This window comes from Lytechinus pictus, chromosome 8 (genome assembly GCF_037042905.1).
Source record: "Lytechinus pictus isolate F3 Inbred chromosome 8, Lp3.0, whole genome shotgun sequence".
Lineage (NCBI taxonomy): Eukaryota > Metazoa > Echinodermata > Echinoidea > Temnopleuroida > Toxopneustidae > Lytechinus > Lytechinus pictus.
In genome coordinates this window covers 23780944-23798400 of record NC_087252.1, presented here as the reverse complement: position 1 = coordinate 23798400, position 17457 = coordinate 23780944, and the positions used below count along the sequence as shown (strand labels likewise).

Below are 17457 nucleotides of genomic sequence, written 5' to 3'. Positions count from 1 at the left end.
TATTGTAACTGTCATTTCACAATAAACTCTATATCATCTTCCATTTTCTATATTGATAACGTGGATAGATAAATATCTTTCGCAAAAGACAAAAAATGCACGACTAAACTATTTTTTGTGAACCTGGGGCTTAGGGTTATGGCAAGACAGAGGCCTCAATCTTTCACTAAAAGTAATTTTCTTTTTTAGATTTTTCATAAATTATATGTTTCATAATTAATTCGATTTCCCCCGCAGATATTATAGTAATAAACTAATTTTGTTCCTGAAGTTTGCGCATCGGTATTCGATTTGTAATATCCTGAAATTATTTCAAAGAGTTAAACGAATAAAAGTGACTAAAATTGTAAGTCTGAAATCGTACCTCTCAACTCTCTTCTTGTCACTTTCTACGTTTCTTTATCTTACTATTCCCTCAAAAAGAGCAAAGCAATTACTGAAAGTAAAAGGAAGTATTTTTTCTTGAATAAATTATAGCATCCGCAATCATAAGTGTTTTTTTTTTTATTTGTTCTTTCGTTTTGTTCTATTGTCTCCTTCATTTCACAACCGATAATAAATCATTAAAAAAACATTCACAATAGTTAGAATTCATTATTGTCTCTATCGTTTTAATCGTTCAATCTAATAGTACAGAGGCGGCGGAGTTGGTAGGAAGTTTCAGTCCTCACCGTCCTCACCCCTTTCAGCAAAAAATCCGAAGTCTATATAAATTTCTGATTTTTTTTTGGCCGGTCCACTCCCTCCCACATTCAGTCACGGAAACAATTTTTTTTCCTCTATGAATCTTTTCTACCACGCTATTCGCCAGTTAAAAAAATGAGAAAGAAATTGGCAAAAAAGTAGGAAAATCAAAAAAATTTGGGTCGGTGTCAACATTTCTTTTTTTTTGGGGGGGGTGTAGGTTACACATGAATAAAAGTTTGTAGGATTGAGAGGATTCTATCGGGTGACACGCCATATAAACGTGTTTTCTTTATAGGGGGTGCCTTATAGCGTAATTTATCATCCTGTATCATTCTATTTTCTCCATTTCGCGCGAGGAAACTTTTAGTTCATTATTGGTTTTATCATTTGAAGTAATTATGTTTCCGTCAACTTTTCAATGCAAAAGCTTTCATCTGGGTGAGAAAAGGAAATAAGATGAAGAGCTTCTAAAACCTATCCTATTATAAATTCATTCTGTAAAATGACATGAATTAACAAATTGTATTTTTTTAGCCGAATCATCCCCGTCTCACAGCTCAACACCTGCACCATAAAAAGCATTGCTGTCCCTGTATAACATCTTTTTCCAAACATTTTGGTTTAGATGCTAACCATGGTAAGCGCCCAAAATGCGATTTTTTGTTGTCGTAACGGGGGGGGGGGAGGGCCCCAGGACGGTATTTATTCTTATCTCTTCTACCGCGTTACTCGCAATTAAAAACAGAATATCGGAGGAGACAAACAAGCAACATTAGAGTGTAGGTCAGAACATTTCAATCGGGGGGGGGGGGGGGTCAAACAAGAACAATGATAAATAGTCATCAGTTTGGCAAGGGTCTGAGGACCGAGTTGCAACAAACAAACATTGTGGGATTTTTTTTAAAGTAATCTAACCAAAAAATAAGTCATATTGTAATTCGTTTATGTAGATATTCATGGAATCTTAGCAAAAGCGCACTTGTCTGTTCCCCATTTATCTCTGTCTCTCATTCTCTCTCGTCCTCCCTGACATTTGAACATATTTTTTTCGATAATTTCCCTAAATAATTATTTGTTCATCCTTATATGCATCATCACCCAGGGGAAGCGCCTTTTTGCAATATGAATCACTGACGGATGTCAGAAGCACCTGTGTTGTCGGTAATGAGACATTTTTTTTTTAGATACGGTATGTTGGTCGAAAAAAAGGATTCATAAAAGCTTTTTGTATTGCTAAGTACGAAAAGCGTTCAATGGGTCATCCTGCCGATAAACAGTAATCTTCCTTTTGTTCGGGGCGTTGACCATCTGTATCCTGCTCTTTTCGGAAGGAATTTGTTTGAGTGGCCGCCCAGACATTATTTTGTTTGGGTAGTGCCGATATCATGAACTACATGGACGTTCCCCTTTTGAAAAGAGCAGAGGATGAATGGTGTGCTAAACTGCTTTCTTTTCTCTTTTTTTCAGAATAGTAGACAAAAATTATAAGAAGAGGGATGATGGGGGGGGGGGGAAAGTTCAAAAGTGCACCGAGATAAGCTCAAAGTACTAAGACATTACAAGCTTTTTGCTTTTCTGAAAATGCAATCGATCGATGAAACCAAGGAGATATCATTCTATCTAGAGTGATATCTTCTTGATTAAACAAATAAGACGAAAATGGTGAATAAACGCGTAGCTTATTACGTGTCGATCTTGCAGAAAAGATGTTAGCGTATATCTATCAGAACAACAATATGGATCAAATCACGTGATCAGAACAAATCACGTGATCAGGCCTTATGCGCGCGCGTACGTGCTCGTCACAAAATTTGTCCTCCTCGTCCGACTCCAACGAAAAAATCGGGTAAAGTTGAAATGATTTCCTATTTTCGGGATTTTTCCCCACGTAGCTGTATATTTTTTTCAATCTGTTATCAAAATAGGTTTATGAAGGAAATAGTGGCAGAGGTTTTAGTACATAACAATTACGAAAAAGCTGAAAAACTTAATTGAATTTAACCAAACATTTCTCGGCTTCTGTAGAAGCCCGTCGTAGCTAAGTGAACGACTCGCTGGGCTTCTGTGGAAGCCCGTCGCACGCAAAGGGTTAAAATCCAATTTATGTTTTTTTTTTATAGTTGAATTTGATTGCAACCCTTTCTGCATCAGACATCTGCAACATTTGACCCTTTTCACCTTTTACAGGCTGGTGAGTTGCTATGTGAAGCCCCGGAGTGTGTAGACATCGGCTGCCCTCAGATCAGGCAGGTACGGGCACCAGGATCCTGCTGTCCAGAATGCAAGCTAGATGCGTGTGTGTTTGACGGAAGGTTGGTCCTCAATAACGAGGTCTTCATCCCAATGGGTGATAGCTGCACTAACTGTTCCTGTTCAGTAAGTACTGTAAAGTTGACCATGTTTGCATGTTAAAAATATTTTGTTACTTTCGTGTGTTTGAACATTGCTAAGAGTAGTTTGTCCCAAGTGTCCCATATTTCTCGGAAGTCTGGAAGAACATAGAATTTCAGTATTAATGCTTCCCATTTTGGTCACATCATTTGCTAGGGCTGCAATCTAATGGGAAGTAATAAACAAGGTTATGCAACTTGTTTGGTCTCCTGTATGAGTTCAAGACGCAATCAACCATTTATTGAGATCAGACTCTATTCTGTTCAGAAGACTTAAACTGCTTATTTTAACTCTCTCTCTGCATTGGTCAGATCATGCTCAAGGGATGCCATCTCTGGCATACTCATCAATGGCATTATGTATGAAATATATATGCCTAATATGGGTCTTGTATTGATCTAAGTCACACTTAACACTTTGTAAAGTACCTCCATTTTGTGAAGGAGACTCAACCCCTCTTCCGTAATGTTACTGTGCACTCATCAGTGGTACTATGTAATATGGGCCTGTAAGAATGTAAATCATACTTAACCCTTTGTGAAAGTGCCTCCATTTTGTGAAGAAGACTCAAACCCTCTTCCTTAAAGGTCAAGTCCAACCCAGAAAAATGTTGATTTGAATAAATAGAGAAAAATCAGACACGCATAATGCTGAAAATTTGATCAAAATCGGATGTAAAATAAGAAAGTTATGACATTTTAAAGTTTCGCTTATTTTTCACAAAACAGTTAGATACACAACTCAGTGGTATGCAAATGGCAGAGTCGATGATGTCCATCACTCACTATTTCTTTTGTTTTTTATTGTTTGAATTATACAATATTTCAATTTTTACCAATCTGACATCAAGGACCAACTTTATAACTGAACCATAAAATGTAACAATGGTAATGCCACATGTTCAGGGAGGAATAAAACTTTGTTTAACAGGACAACGAGGAGAAAATTAGAATATTCCATATTTCATATGATAAAATACAAAAGAAATAGTGAGTGAGTGATGTCATCAGTCCCTTCATTTGCATACCGACCAGGATGTGCATATAAATGTTTTGTGAAATTAAGCGAAACTTTAAAATGTCATAACTTTCTTATTTTACATCCGATTTTGATGAAATTTTCAGTGTTTTGCTTGTTGGATTTTTCTCTTTTTATTCAAATCAACATTTTGTTGGGGTGGACTTGTCCTTTAATGTTATTGTGTACTCATCAGTGGTACTATTAATGAAATATGGACCTTTTGGGGCTCCAGCATGAATACAAGTCATACTGAACACTTTGTAAAGTGCCTCCATTTTGTGAAGGATATTCAACCCCACTTCTTTAATTCTCCCCCCCCCCTCTCTCTATCTATCTTAGGATGGTGCTGTTACGTGTCGTTCTGTGTCCCTGTCCTGTCCAAGCCTTAATTGTCCTCCTGAAGATCAGGTCAAAGAAGAAGGCGACTGCTGTAAACACTGTGCTGGTGCTCTTCAATTAAGTAAGTTCACTCAGTCTTCAAACTATATTAGCCAACAGAGAATGGTCCGTCCGTTCATGGTCTTTGACCTGCATGATTTTCATTTATTTAATGTTGTCATTATTTTTTTGTTGTTGTGTATCCCAATACAATTGTTACTAATTATTTTCTTCTCACTTCAAAACTTCATCATAATATTTGAAAATATTAAAACTTCATAATTTTCTTTTTCACTTGATGATTTCCCTTATATATTTTCCCTTGCTTTTCTCATGCTTTATTTCTCATAATTGTCTGATGTATTTATCATAATTCTCCCTTCTCATCATCCTTTCTATGACCATAGATAACCTGCCGTGTACATTCCAGGGTGAGACCATTCCAGCAGGGGGGAGTTTTATGATAGGATGTCAGGAGTGTAGATGCGAGGGTGGCAACCCGCGTTGTTCAAGACGTGAATGCCCAGTCCTGAACTGTCTTGGGGTAAGTGGAAACTGCTTCTGCCAAATTGATTAGTTTGTTTTACCCCTTCTGATCATGAGTTATTAATGTATAAGTCATAAGAAATTTGCCTCTTTCAAAGACTGATATTTTTCTGACCCCTGTACTGCATTATAGGAATGACCTCCTTAAGGTATGAACCAACATATGGGCATTTCTGTAGAATATGCATAGTTGATCCCCTATCTGTAAATTAACTTCTTGAAATGATTTGTCTCTTTTTTGTTGTTGTTTATATGAAAAGGTGTAATGCTCACAAATTATCATGGCAGTTGGTGAAGTAGAAATAGAAGGGAGAACAAAGAGGGTGGGACATACAAACATGTTGATTATTTCGTAGAATTGCTCTATCTATAATGATAATGATAATAATACAATGTTAAATATGATAATAATAATAATAATGATAATAATAACAAAAACAACAACAATAATAATAATAATGATAATAATAATGATAATGATAATGATAATAATTATAATTATAGTTATTATAATAATAATAATAGTAATAATGATAATAATAATAATGATAATGATAATAATGATGATAATGATAATAATAATAACAATAATAATAATAATAATAATACATGTGACTTGTGAAGCGCCAAATCCACCCTGTAGAGTGCTCAAGGCGCATAAAAGAAATTAAGAAGTAAAAAGAAAGGTTTTAAGAAAATTCTTGAAACACTCAACAGAGATACAATTGTTGATGTCTTCAGGAAGTCTGTCCCTTAGCATTGGGCATGCATGAGCAAATGATCTTCCCCCAAATGTTGAAGTGCCATTGATCTAGTATAACCACTCTGGGGCGCAACTTCACAACTATGCATTAATATTCATATTATTATTGATCATCCCTGTTTTTTTTTGTTTGTTACAGGGAGAGGAAATACAGATGGCACCTGATGGATGCTGTGAAGAATGTGTGCCAAGTAAGTCATTTGAAAAACTTGTTGAATTGAAGGAAACCAAAACCCAAGAAGAGAAGCAATCTTATTGGAAAGAGTAAAATGAGAGGAACAATTTTAAAAATTTCATCAAAATCGGTTATGAAATAAGCAAGTTATGGATGTTTAAAAAGTCTTGTTGTACTTTCTATGGGGATCCTTAAATTGGCAAACGTGCTTCAAAATGGCTGATTTTGTGGACAACTCTCCATTTGTTTTGTACACAAATTTCCAGATTTTCCTCATTATCTTTCAAATTGCATCTTGCCTCCTTCTGAGCACAACAATCGTCATGGGAAAATATCATTCACACCACATATGTCAAGGTCAGGAGGTGATAATGTGAAAATCAGAAAATTTGTGTACAAAACAAATGGAGACTTGTCCACAAAATTAGCAATTTTGAAGCATGTTTGCCAATTTGAGGATCCCCATACAAAACACAACAACACTTTTTAAACGTCCATAACTTGCTTATTTTATAATGGATTTTGATGATACTTTTTTTAATTGTTCCTCTCATTTTACACTTTCCAAGATTGCTTCTTTTCTTGGATTTTGGTTTCCTTTAATTCCATCAAAAGGCTCATTCTACTATATTGATAATGTTATTTCGAAAAATAAAACGTTCGGAGCAAATGCCTTATGGGTGCCAGCATTTCATGACTTGCATTTGGCTAATACTTTCATGAATGGAATTTATGATTTTCTAATATTAGAATAATTTATTAATAAAGTAATTCTTGGTTCATGATTTTCATGTTCATTTATTTCTGTTTTGAAACAAAACGTTCATAACTGCATGTAATGCATGAATAAAGTTTGTTCAATTCATTGCATATCACCAAAACCAAAAGATACGACATTGCAATTTCTTAGTAACCTATTCCTGTGTATTCTTACCTTTTTGCAAATAGACTATTATTTGATATGTTGAATATATCATGAAGATATTCATTCTGTATTTGTTTACCCTTTTCCTTGTGAAATCATTTCCAGAGATGGGATCTTGTATAGTGTTTGGAGATCCTCATTACAGGACGTTTGATAAGAGATTCCATGACTTCCAAGGCACCTGTACCTACACACTCAGTAAAGACTGCACCACTAACCAATTTGAGGTTTGTGAAAATGATCCCTTTGATAACAGTAATAACAATAATAATGATGATAATAATAATGACAGTATGCTTATGAAGATATTGATAATGATTTATGATGAAGATGATGATGGTGATGATTCAAGTAATAATAAGTAATGATAATAATAAGTGGATATGACACTGGTATGGTAATCCAGAGGGTCGTGGGTTTGAATCCCACCTGGTCTGCCTTTGATTTTTTCTTAGCTATACTTCACACAGCAGTTGCATGTGTTATACCATTGTGGTATCATTGGAGACAAAATGAATATATTTTTCTTGACTTTATCACCAAATGAGTGCATTGTTCCATTAATTCAATGATAATAATGATGATAATAATACAGATTATAATAATAGTAATGATGATAATAGTTCCAGGAACCAATCAAAATTGGTCTTTCATATTTGCAGCCCATGGTAAACTTTCCTGTGACTGGGTCCTGTCATGGACAATTCATCATTTGATCACTTGATAGATAATCGAGTGATTAATAAATAGTGATTTTCCCTGGAAATTCAAATACAAAGTCTTGCTTTCAAACAATATTGTGTAAATTTATGTTTATGTCCTTTCATCCCTTTTAGATCATAGTACAGAACAACGGAAAGGAAACCTATGCTGTATCTTGGACGGAACTTGTCTCTTTCAAGGTCCATAATGTGACCATCGATCTCTTACCAAACTTTGCTGTCAGACTGAACAAAGAGGAAATCACTCTACCTTATCTCAATGAACCAGAATTCAGTATACAAAAAATAGGTAAGATATTAGGCTATTAAGTTCATGTTACAATAAACTCTTCTACTTTCTTTTTTAAATTGTAGTTCATTCTTGTTACTGTTTTACGCTATCTCCCACCTTTGCATTACATTATGTCTCTCTTAATATATATTCTTTTTCTCAGTTATGTATAAAGAAAATGCTACTGTTAAGGTTTGTGATAGGGTGCAGAAAACCATTATTTTTTCAGTTCAACAATATTTTGGATTTTTTATGGTTTTCCTATTCAATAAGTACAATGATAATGACTCATACAAACATTGGTATACCTCCATCCTTGGATGGGGCTGATTTTGTATAAAGCCCAAAACTGATCTGATTCAAGAAATCTATTCTCAATAATCCTGTAAATCTATTGTCCAAATTTACAGAGATGGTTTTGGGTCCCCTATTTGAATTAACGAGTCCACTGTTCAAGGCATCGGACTCATTAATAAGAAAGCATGCTTAACCATGGTGACAGGCGTAAATGTGACGCACTATGATAAAAGCAAAATTGGACATTCTTTGATATACATGGTAAATAAAATGTAATTTATACAAGAAATCTACATAAACCGTGGGTTTGAGTGACAGTTTTCAACACCACCTTTGTGAATTTGGGCCAATGTGTCTAAATTTTCAGAGTCTTCTCAATTTTCACTGTTCACTATTTCTTATCCAGGTCTGATGATAGTAGTCCATACTAATATTGGCATATCGCTGTCGTGGGATGGCGCCCATTTCGCTGAGGTTGTAGCCGATGGCATCTGGGAAGGCCAGCTGTGTGGATTGTGTGGTGATTACAATGGTAACCCTGATGACGACTTCAGGTGAGTCCTTTTCAAAGAATTACCCCTTTCATTGGTAAACTGCCACTTGGTTTACACCCATTGGCCCGTATTCTGAAGTCGGGTTAAACTTAGACCATGGTCTAACTCTGTGCTAAAATTATGGGAAGCCAAACGTTTCAAAATTTTGTTTACAGTGAATGCTTCTCATGTTAACTGTGCTCTTCACTAATTATTTAATGGTGAAGACAATTTTCATACTTATCCTTCCCAGGCGGTTAATAATGTTTTGGGAGTCAAATGAGCTAATACTTTGAACCTCTCCTGTGGGAGATTCATGTAACAAGTGGCTTTCCATAGTTAAACCACAACTTAAAACCAGTTTTAAGTTTAAATTTTAAATTTAAATTAATTTAAAAACCAGTTTAAATTAAACCCGACTTCAGAATACTTCTCATTTGGTGCCATGCTAAGTCTCTTGCATTATGCGTGAGACTCCCACATTAGGGACCCTTGCTCATTCCCTCATATTTCCTTCTCTTCTCGCGCAAGTATCACAGCCAATCCCCATACACAATATACACAATGCCTGTGATCTCCCGCCGACTGATGAAATCTAGCGAATAGCTGGTCTTTGATCTCTGAACAAAACAGTCTACTAAGAATTTGGTGTCATAGCCATTTTGCTTATCTACCATTTTGTCTAATTTCCACTTAGGCTATACCCATTTTGTCTAACATCACTAAGTCTACACGATTAGATGAAAATTTTATTAACCAAATTTTCATTTGACAAAATTAAATATGATAATAAATGGGCAAAGTGGAAATTAGACCCACCATGAAAAAGGGGGCATACTTGAAATGAAATTATATGCTAAAATATATGAAAGAAATAAATTAAAGGGCTTATCATAAATGACAGAGAATATTTTACAATACCTCCCCAAATCTTGCCTCCTGCTAACTAAACTGTAGGTATGTAAAGAGGTGTTGTGGCTTAGTGGATAAGTCTCTGGACTTTGAACCACAAGGTCCAGGGTTCAAATCCCACCTCAGAACTAGCATCCTTTGGCAAGGTGTTTATCTCCTTTGCCACTCTTCACTCAGGTGTAGTAGATGGGTACCCGGTAGGAAGGAACTCCTTGAATGGTTGAGTGTCCAATCAGGGTAGCCATGCTAAAGCCGTGGTAATAGTATGCAGCGTTTAGAAATATTTGTATTAAGCGCTATATAAATGTTGCATATTATTATTATTAAAGATAATTAATTTTTATGTAAATGTCTTACAGAGCTTCAAATGGAACACTCTGTGGGACTGCCTCAGAATTTGGAAACACATTTTTAGTTGGTGATTATGCGGAATGTTCATGCCAGGAGAGTATCGAGCAGACGCCTTGCCTAAGGAATGACAACGCCGATATGGAATTCATGGCAAGGGACAGATGCAGAATACTCAAGGTAAAGATTTTCTTAATTATAAGTGTAATAATAATAATGATAATAATCCTTTTACTCAGGTTAGACACTTCAGCTCTTATGAACTGCTATCTTAGCAGGCCCTGCATAACATAATGCTAATATTACTCTTCTCCATTCTTAAACGTTGAGCCTCTCAGAAGAAAGGAAAAGAACTAATTTTTTAGTCTTTGTAATGACTTGGTCAGGGATAGAACCCACGGCCTACCGTTTGGAGGCCGGCGTTCTACCACTGAGCCACCATGTCTGGAATGTTTTATTCAATCCTGATCAAGATTTATTTCCCTCTTTTGGATAAAACCCAACCCAAATAAAGTATACTTTTCAAGCATTCCATATTCTCATTCCCATTTCGATTTCCAACCCATTCATTTTCGTCTTTGAACTAAATTTCAGTCCACTTTAATTTGATTTTAGAATAAAATGCATTTTAAATATATCCCTGGTATAATTCCTATCTGTTCAAACATGATACATCTTATGATTTGATTCCTTTCAATATATATTTACAAAACAAAGTATCTTTTGTCATTGTAGACTTGCATAATTAGCCCAATTAAATATACAAACATTTTTGCTTGTATGGTATGTTTGTAATAATAATATAGGGTATTTATATTGCGCACATATCCACCTTGTTAGGTGCTCAAGGCGCTCCTATTTTACCCGGCTAAGCTAGGCATTCATAGCGCACACAGCTTTTTAAGGAATTACTTCCTACCGGTACCCATTTACCTCACCTGGGTTGAGTGCAGCACATTGTGGATCAGTTTTTTGCCGAAGGAAATTACGCCATGGCTGGGATTCGAACCCACGACCCTCTGTTTCAAAGTTCGAAGACTAATCCACTGGGCCACAACGCTCCACTAATAAGACATTGTATTACCTCTTACTAGGATATTTGTTCTGTAGTAATTATGTAATAATCTATTTTCTTTCTATATATAATTTTTCAACTTATACTATCTGTACGAACAACCAGTCGCTTTATATTTCCATAATATTTTTATAATAATTGTTCTGTAGTACAAATGAAAAAATCTCCTTTTCTCTCTTTTTCACTGTTACTCTCTGTAAGAATAACCATTTGCTTTATATTTCTATAATATTTTTGTAATAATTGTTCTATAATACAAATGCAAAAATCTCTTTTCTTTATTTTTTCACTTATAGTTATCTGTAGGAAGAACTTTTCCCTGTATTTTCAAAATATTTTTGTAGTAATGTTCTGTAGTATCTATGTAATCATTTCCTTTCTCCCTTTATGCCTTTTCACTTGTACCATCTACAGGAAGAGCCTTTTGCTGCTGCCCATGCCTTAGTCCCACCCCTGCCTTTCTTTGATGCTTGTATGTACGACCTCTGTGCCTGTCCCGCCCATGAGAGGTGTCTATGCGATGTATTAACGGCGTATTCACACGAAGCCAGAAAGAAAGGCATCATGATAGACTGGCAAAGAGACAACTATTGTGGTAAGTTTGCAGTTATTTTCTTCCCTTATACGAATTATATGGATTTATGAAACCTAGTAGAGATTTGGCAATTAAACCAAGAACATTGACAATTAGCACTTCTTTACTGGCCACAAAGGAACATTGTTAGTGCTAACAATGCGCTAACAGAGACTGGTAATGTCGTAGTAATGCCTGTTGTCACAACAACCCATTATTAACATCTTGGATGAATGTTTGACATCACAATCTGAAATATGTGACTAGGCCTACGGTTAGTGCTAACAACGTTTCTGTGTGGTTGGTACTGGTGAAGTGACTAATTATATTACAAAAGTGTGAAAAGACGTTAATTTGTAATTAATTTTGCTTGTTGGGATAATTTTCAATGGCTGTCTTTTATGCACTCTTATCTTATTATTTTCATTTTGAAACATCATGCATAACATGAATGTTATAAAACACAGTTTCAAGTATTATATTGATGGCTAGTCCTAGGTATGGTACTTGTTTTGATCTTTTATACATTTCACATTGGAATATCTGAAAATAAGTCCGTAGTTATTTTATTTCTCCATAGGACTTCTGTATAATCTATGAAAACCAAGAGATTTGGCAATCAAACAAGCAACTTGCACATTAACTCTTCTGTACCGGCCACACAGGAACATTGGTAGTGCTAACAATGCGCAAACCGAAAACCAGTAATGTCGTAGTGATAATAATAATAATAATAATAATAATATGTCCATTTATATAGGGCAGTTACTATGTGCATATACTCAACTGCGCTTTGATACTTGGTATCATATTATTACCCCGGCTGTAGCTGAGCCGCCATATTAATAGGCGCTAAAGCGTTCAAGGAATAAATCCTACCGGGTACCCATTCACCTCACCTGGGTCAAGTGCAGCAAAATGTGGATGAATTTCTTGCCGAAGGATATTAAGCCATTGCTGGGATGCGAACCCATGACCCTCTGTTTCAAAGTCCGAATGCCTGATGTCACTACAACACATTATCAACATCTTGGATAAATGTTTGACATCACAATCCGAGAGATGTGTGACATGGACTACGGTTACTGCTCTGTTAGCGCTTAGAAGGTTTCTGTGTGGTTGGTACTAGTGAATTCACTAAACTTACAAAAGTGTAAAAAGACATTAATTTGTAGCTTGCTTGTCAGTATGATTTTTCAATGGCGGTCTTGTATGCACCCTTCTCTTTTTCTTTTCATTTTGAAACATACATGCATATCATAAATGTAATAAAACACAGTTTCAAGGTAAGAATTATATTGATGGTAATTCTAGAGATGGTACTCGTTTTAATCTTGTGTGCATTTTACATGTACATTGGAATACCAGAAAATAAGTGTATTACATTGATTTAAATCAAATTCTGTGAGTAAAGTTGAAGCGTTTGCATGTTTGCCCAAATAAAAAAGTGAAATCTATCAACCATTCAATGAAAGAATTTGGATATTCTTTACTATGATTTCAAAACCTAAAGGTGATTTTTGCTGAGAAGTGGCTCATTTGCCGGAGATGATTATATGTTTCTGATGAACTTTCATTGATTTTTAGAAAATTTATTCTGTTGAATGTGCTTATCATTTTGAAGAGTATTTCATGATTTTATTACCCAGTTATGAGCAGTTTCTTTTTATGAAAAAATAAACAGTATAACTTAACGTAGCCAGGACATGTTGCTTCGAGGATTGCTATGTATTTTGTAATTTCTATTGGTACCCATTAATTCAAATGTGTTTCCTTTTTCTTCTTTTTTCCAGCAATTTCGTGTCCAGAGGGTGCAGTGTACAACGAGTGCACATCGCCCTGCGTACAAACTTGTGATACAGTCAACACGATAGAAGATTCTTTAGAATGTAATCAACTTGAAAATTGCATACCGGGATGTAAATGCCCGGCAGGAATGTTACTACACGATTTCAGATGTATAATGCCTGAAGACTGCCCTCTATAGTTTGGATATGAACATGTAAAGACTGTCTTTGGGGAGACTTACTGAGCTCCCTCCATTATCCGATGTGGATTCATTCTAAAGAGATCTACTCCGTTACAAGGACTTTGATAGTTTTTTTCTGCAGAGGGACAAAAGTTTATGTCGTACAGACTCGGATTTAGATCTTTTGATGAGCTTTGATATTATGTGTGCTGATAAGATACATACATGCTATGCAAACTGTTTAATTTGGACTTGGGAAGGGGGGGGACCGATTTATGAAAATATTAAGCAATGAAATGTTGTCTTCCTCTGACAGTTACTATAGTAACAGTCAGAGGCTAGTGCTCTCAGCCAATCAAAAGCAAGGATTTCACTGATATTGTCTCAGCATTGACAATTTAGTTTGATAGTGCCTACTACTTTCATGGAATGCCCCCTTAGCACTGTGATTTATTATTGCCATAACCTGGGGGCTTCCATCAAAGCTATCAACGGATTATGCAACGAAACAGGTGTGCTGCTATGTCAGGGCATGCATTATATTTTGTTATGCATATTCAGAGCTCAGATAGATACAAATTAAGATACAGCATCGAAACAGAAGCATAGCTTAAACACTGTTTTCGAAAGGCTGAAGTTGTGTTCATTTGAAAAAAAACCCTATCATGGAACATTATCAATCAGCAATTTAATTCAGCCTCTAATCAGTGCTACTGAAGCTTAATTTTCATTGGGGATGAATACCCTGGTAGTATCTGCCTTTTTTCAAATTTGTGACTTAAAATGCACAATGATAGTGCCATAATGAGCAAATCAATCAGCGGAAATTTTTGGAGTGGTCTTCCGAAAATCTGAAAATAAAAACAACTCTTATTTCAGTATTCAAGTAATAAGCTGTTGTATGTTGTTCGAAAAGTGAAATTGAATGAATTTACTAGATATTTTACTACATGAACCAAACCAATCTTATTACATTAAAAAGTGTATTTATTTCATTTTATGTAACGTGATATGTGCATCCTTGAAAATAAACTTTTATTGAACCAATGAATTATCTCTTTATACATATGTTCTGCTGACTCTGTTAATTTAGGTAATTGTTATTTGTGATTAGGTTTGATATAATTTAATGATAGCACTACCTCTGTTTTAAATATATCCATGTATTTTATAAGTTTAATGATCATTTTCTTAAGGTTTTTTTTAATGCTTGTATATGCATCATTAAGTAGCAGGATGAGTAGATTTGCTAATATTGAGAATTATTTTCAATATTCTTTGTGGGAGTTTTTTTTATGTCAACTTGTGATGAATTCTGTTCAATTTTTTTATGGTGTTTGCCAGATCCTACGTCGTTTTGTGTATGCAGGAATTAACAGACACTGGATTGGATCCTTAAAGTGGTAGCAAAACATGGCACAAACATTTTTTAGGTATCTACACTCAATCCAGCGAATTGTACATTTTTTATTTTTTTCTGAAAACTTAACTTTTTCAAGAGAGTTTTCAATAAATCAGACACTTCTATTGTATTGCATTTTAGAGAGATATTTGGCTTCCATTTTGTTTTGACCTACTCATGTTTGTCTATTATATTTTCACCTTTATTGTAGTGTGCATTTTAGGATATCCATGTAGAAATTGCACAATATGAATTCACAATTATTATTATTTATTTCTGTCACCTTTTATCAGGTACTAATTATCAATTCTACCAAAATGCAAATTCAAACTAAAAGTTGAGCAAAATAGATAACTTTTTAGCTTAATGTAAAGTTGTGTTTGATTGCATTGTACAGTGTATATATTTTATATGTACCCCTTAATGTCTTTATTTCTTTACTGAAATCAATGTTTAGCATGCTTTCAAGAATCAAATCTGGTGCATATTAGAGAGGAAAAAACATTTGAAAGCCTGTTTAGTAAACATATACCATTATATCTTCCTATTCTTTATGAAAACCATTTCAATTGGAAATATATGCTGCTTTTATGGTGCTACAACCCTCATATTGATGTATCCAAAGGAATACATATTTAAGGTAACTTATTTTATTTCCTCATTATTTTGTATTAACTCTGCAGGGTATTTTTCCTTTTTATTTGAAAAAAGGGAATTTTTGACAGAAGAGTAATTTATTTCTGATTTTTGTAATGGATTGATGATGTTTATACTACATTTCATATCCGGTATTATGTCATGCTTTTGATATTCTCAAATCAAACCAACTCTTGCCTTGTCTTTTAAAATGATTGATTTTTTAAATGGAAATAAATAATATTGAGTATGTATGATATTATGTATGAATCAGGTTTTTATGTCTCATTTTTCCTTCCTTGTATGTTTGTTTTGCGTAGTATTATCAATATTCTACTTTTATCATGCATTCTGTCTAATATCCTATTTGAAATACTAGTACTTAACTTACTGGAAATACATGTGCAGGGTGCTACATAACTTTTTAGAAGCACTTGTCCGGTCCGGCAAAGAACTTTTTAAATAGTTGGAATATACTTGCCCCAAAAATCTATTTCACTTGCCCGAAAAAATCCTTGAAAAAAAAAAGGTTTTACCTCTTCAAAAGAAAGTTTTGCGGTTTATAAACCATTGACCCTTTTCTCTCTTTTAAAATGAACTGATCTACCTTATTATTGCATTTCTTTTTCCAAAGTGATGTTATCTTGCCCGCCATGACCAAAATTAGGGTCAATATCATATCATATCGACCCTAATTTTGGTCATTCTGCTGTGAGAATTTTGCTTGCCCAATTCGGGCAAGTAGTTTTGGTCTTTACTTCAAAACACTTGCCCGACTCTAACTTTTACTTGCCCTGGGCAATCAGGCAAGTGCTTATGTAGCACCCTGCATGTGGGTATTTGGTATTCAGTTGGTAATTTCAATAGATAGTATTCTAAAGCTGCAAGTACATTATAAGATAATGAGAGAGAGAGAGGGAGAAAGAAAGAGAGAGGGAGAGAGAGAGAGTGCACATAAAAGAGTGGGGAACAGCAACAGGTGTACTTAAGATTAGAGCAGGTAGATATACATAGGGAGGTAGGGAGAGGGGGTGAGCTAGGGAGAGTAACAGAGAAGTTAAATGTAGGACGAGAAAGGGAGAGGAAGAGATATAAGGGGTAAACAAGAAAGGAGAGAGATAAGGGAGCAGGGTAACAGAGCAGATAGAGATTGAATAGAAAATGGTTTGTTAGAAAAGGTTAGAAAAGTATGAAAGCAGCGAACTTTGATAAAAGTTATAAAACAAATACTTGGCAAACAGCTTTTCAAAATGGGGAAATTTTAGCCCAATGATTATTGATCGAGACAGAAAAATGAGAAGCTTTAAGAGGAAGGAATGAAGGCCGGAAAAGAGAAAGAGATGAAAGATCGGTGAGGTACAGGGAGGAGAGAGGGGGGGGGGGGGGGGAGAAGCGAGGGGGTGCAAGGGGTGGCAAATAATGAGAAAGGGAAGAAAGAGGAGTGGGTGAAATGAGAGGTAGAGGAAGAGGGAAGGAGAGCGAGAACTTCATGGGGTGGAGGGGATAAAATAAAAAGAAAGATGAAAGAGAAGTGGGTGAAATGAGAGTTAGAGTCATATGTGGAGAGAGAGAGAATACTTCAAAGGTGGGGAAGGTTGAGGGTTGGGGATAAAGAGAAAGAGATAAAAGTGGGTGCGTGAAATGAGAGGTAGAGTGAAATGGGTGAGAGGTAGTGGGGGGGGGGAGAGAGAGGGGGGTGGTTAGAGGGGTGGGGAGAGTGAGAGGGATAAAGAGAGAGGTACAAGAAAGAAAGGGGAGAAAAGGAGAGTGAGCGAGATAGTTACCAATAAGAGAAGGGGGGGGGGGTCGTGTGGTCTGATGGTTAGAGCATTA

The 17457-nt window shown here is 35.4% G+C and overlaps 1 protein-coding gene across 1 annotated transcript in view; it reads left to right on the top strand.

Annotated features, from left to right (window-relative positions):
- LOC129266179 (kielin/chordin-like protein) overlaps nt 1-15894 on the top strand; it is a 57851-nt gene extending 41957 nt beyond the window's left edge. The window contains exons 28-37 of the mRNA XM_064103816.1: nt 2875-3063; nt 4438-4558; nt 4884-5020; nt 5925-5976; nt 6991-7112; nt 7722-7896; nt 8582-8729; nt 9980-10148; nt 11458-11638; nt 13411-15894. Of these exons, the coding sequence (XP_063959886.1) occupies nt 2875-3063; nt 4438-4558; nt 4884-5020; nt 5925-5976; nt 6991-7112; nt 7722-7896; nt 8582-8729; nt 9980-10148; nt 11458-11638; nt 13411-13604 (1488 nt within the window). The 3' untranslated portion in view covers nt 13605-15894. The remainder of the gene's footprint in view (nt 1-2874; nt 3064-4437; nt 4559-4883; nt 5021-5924; nt 5977-6990; nt 7113-7721; nt 7897-8581; nt 8730-9979; nt 10149-11457; nt 11639-13410) is intronic.
- Nucleotides 15895-17457: the final 1563 nt, after the last annotated feature.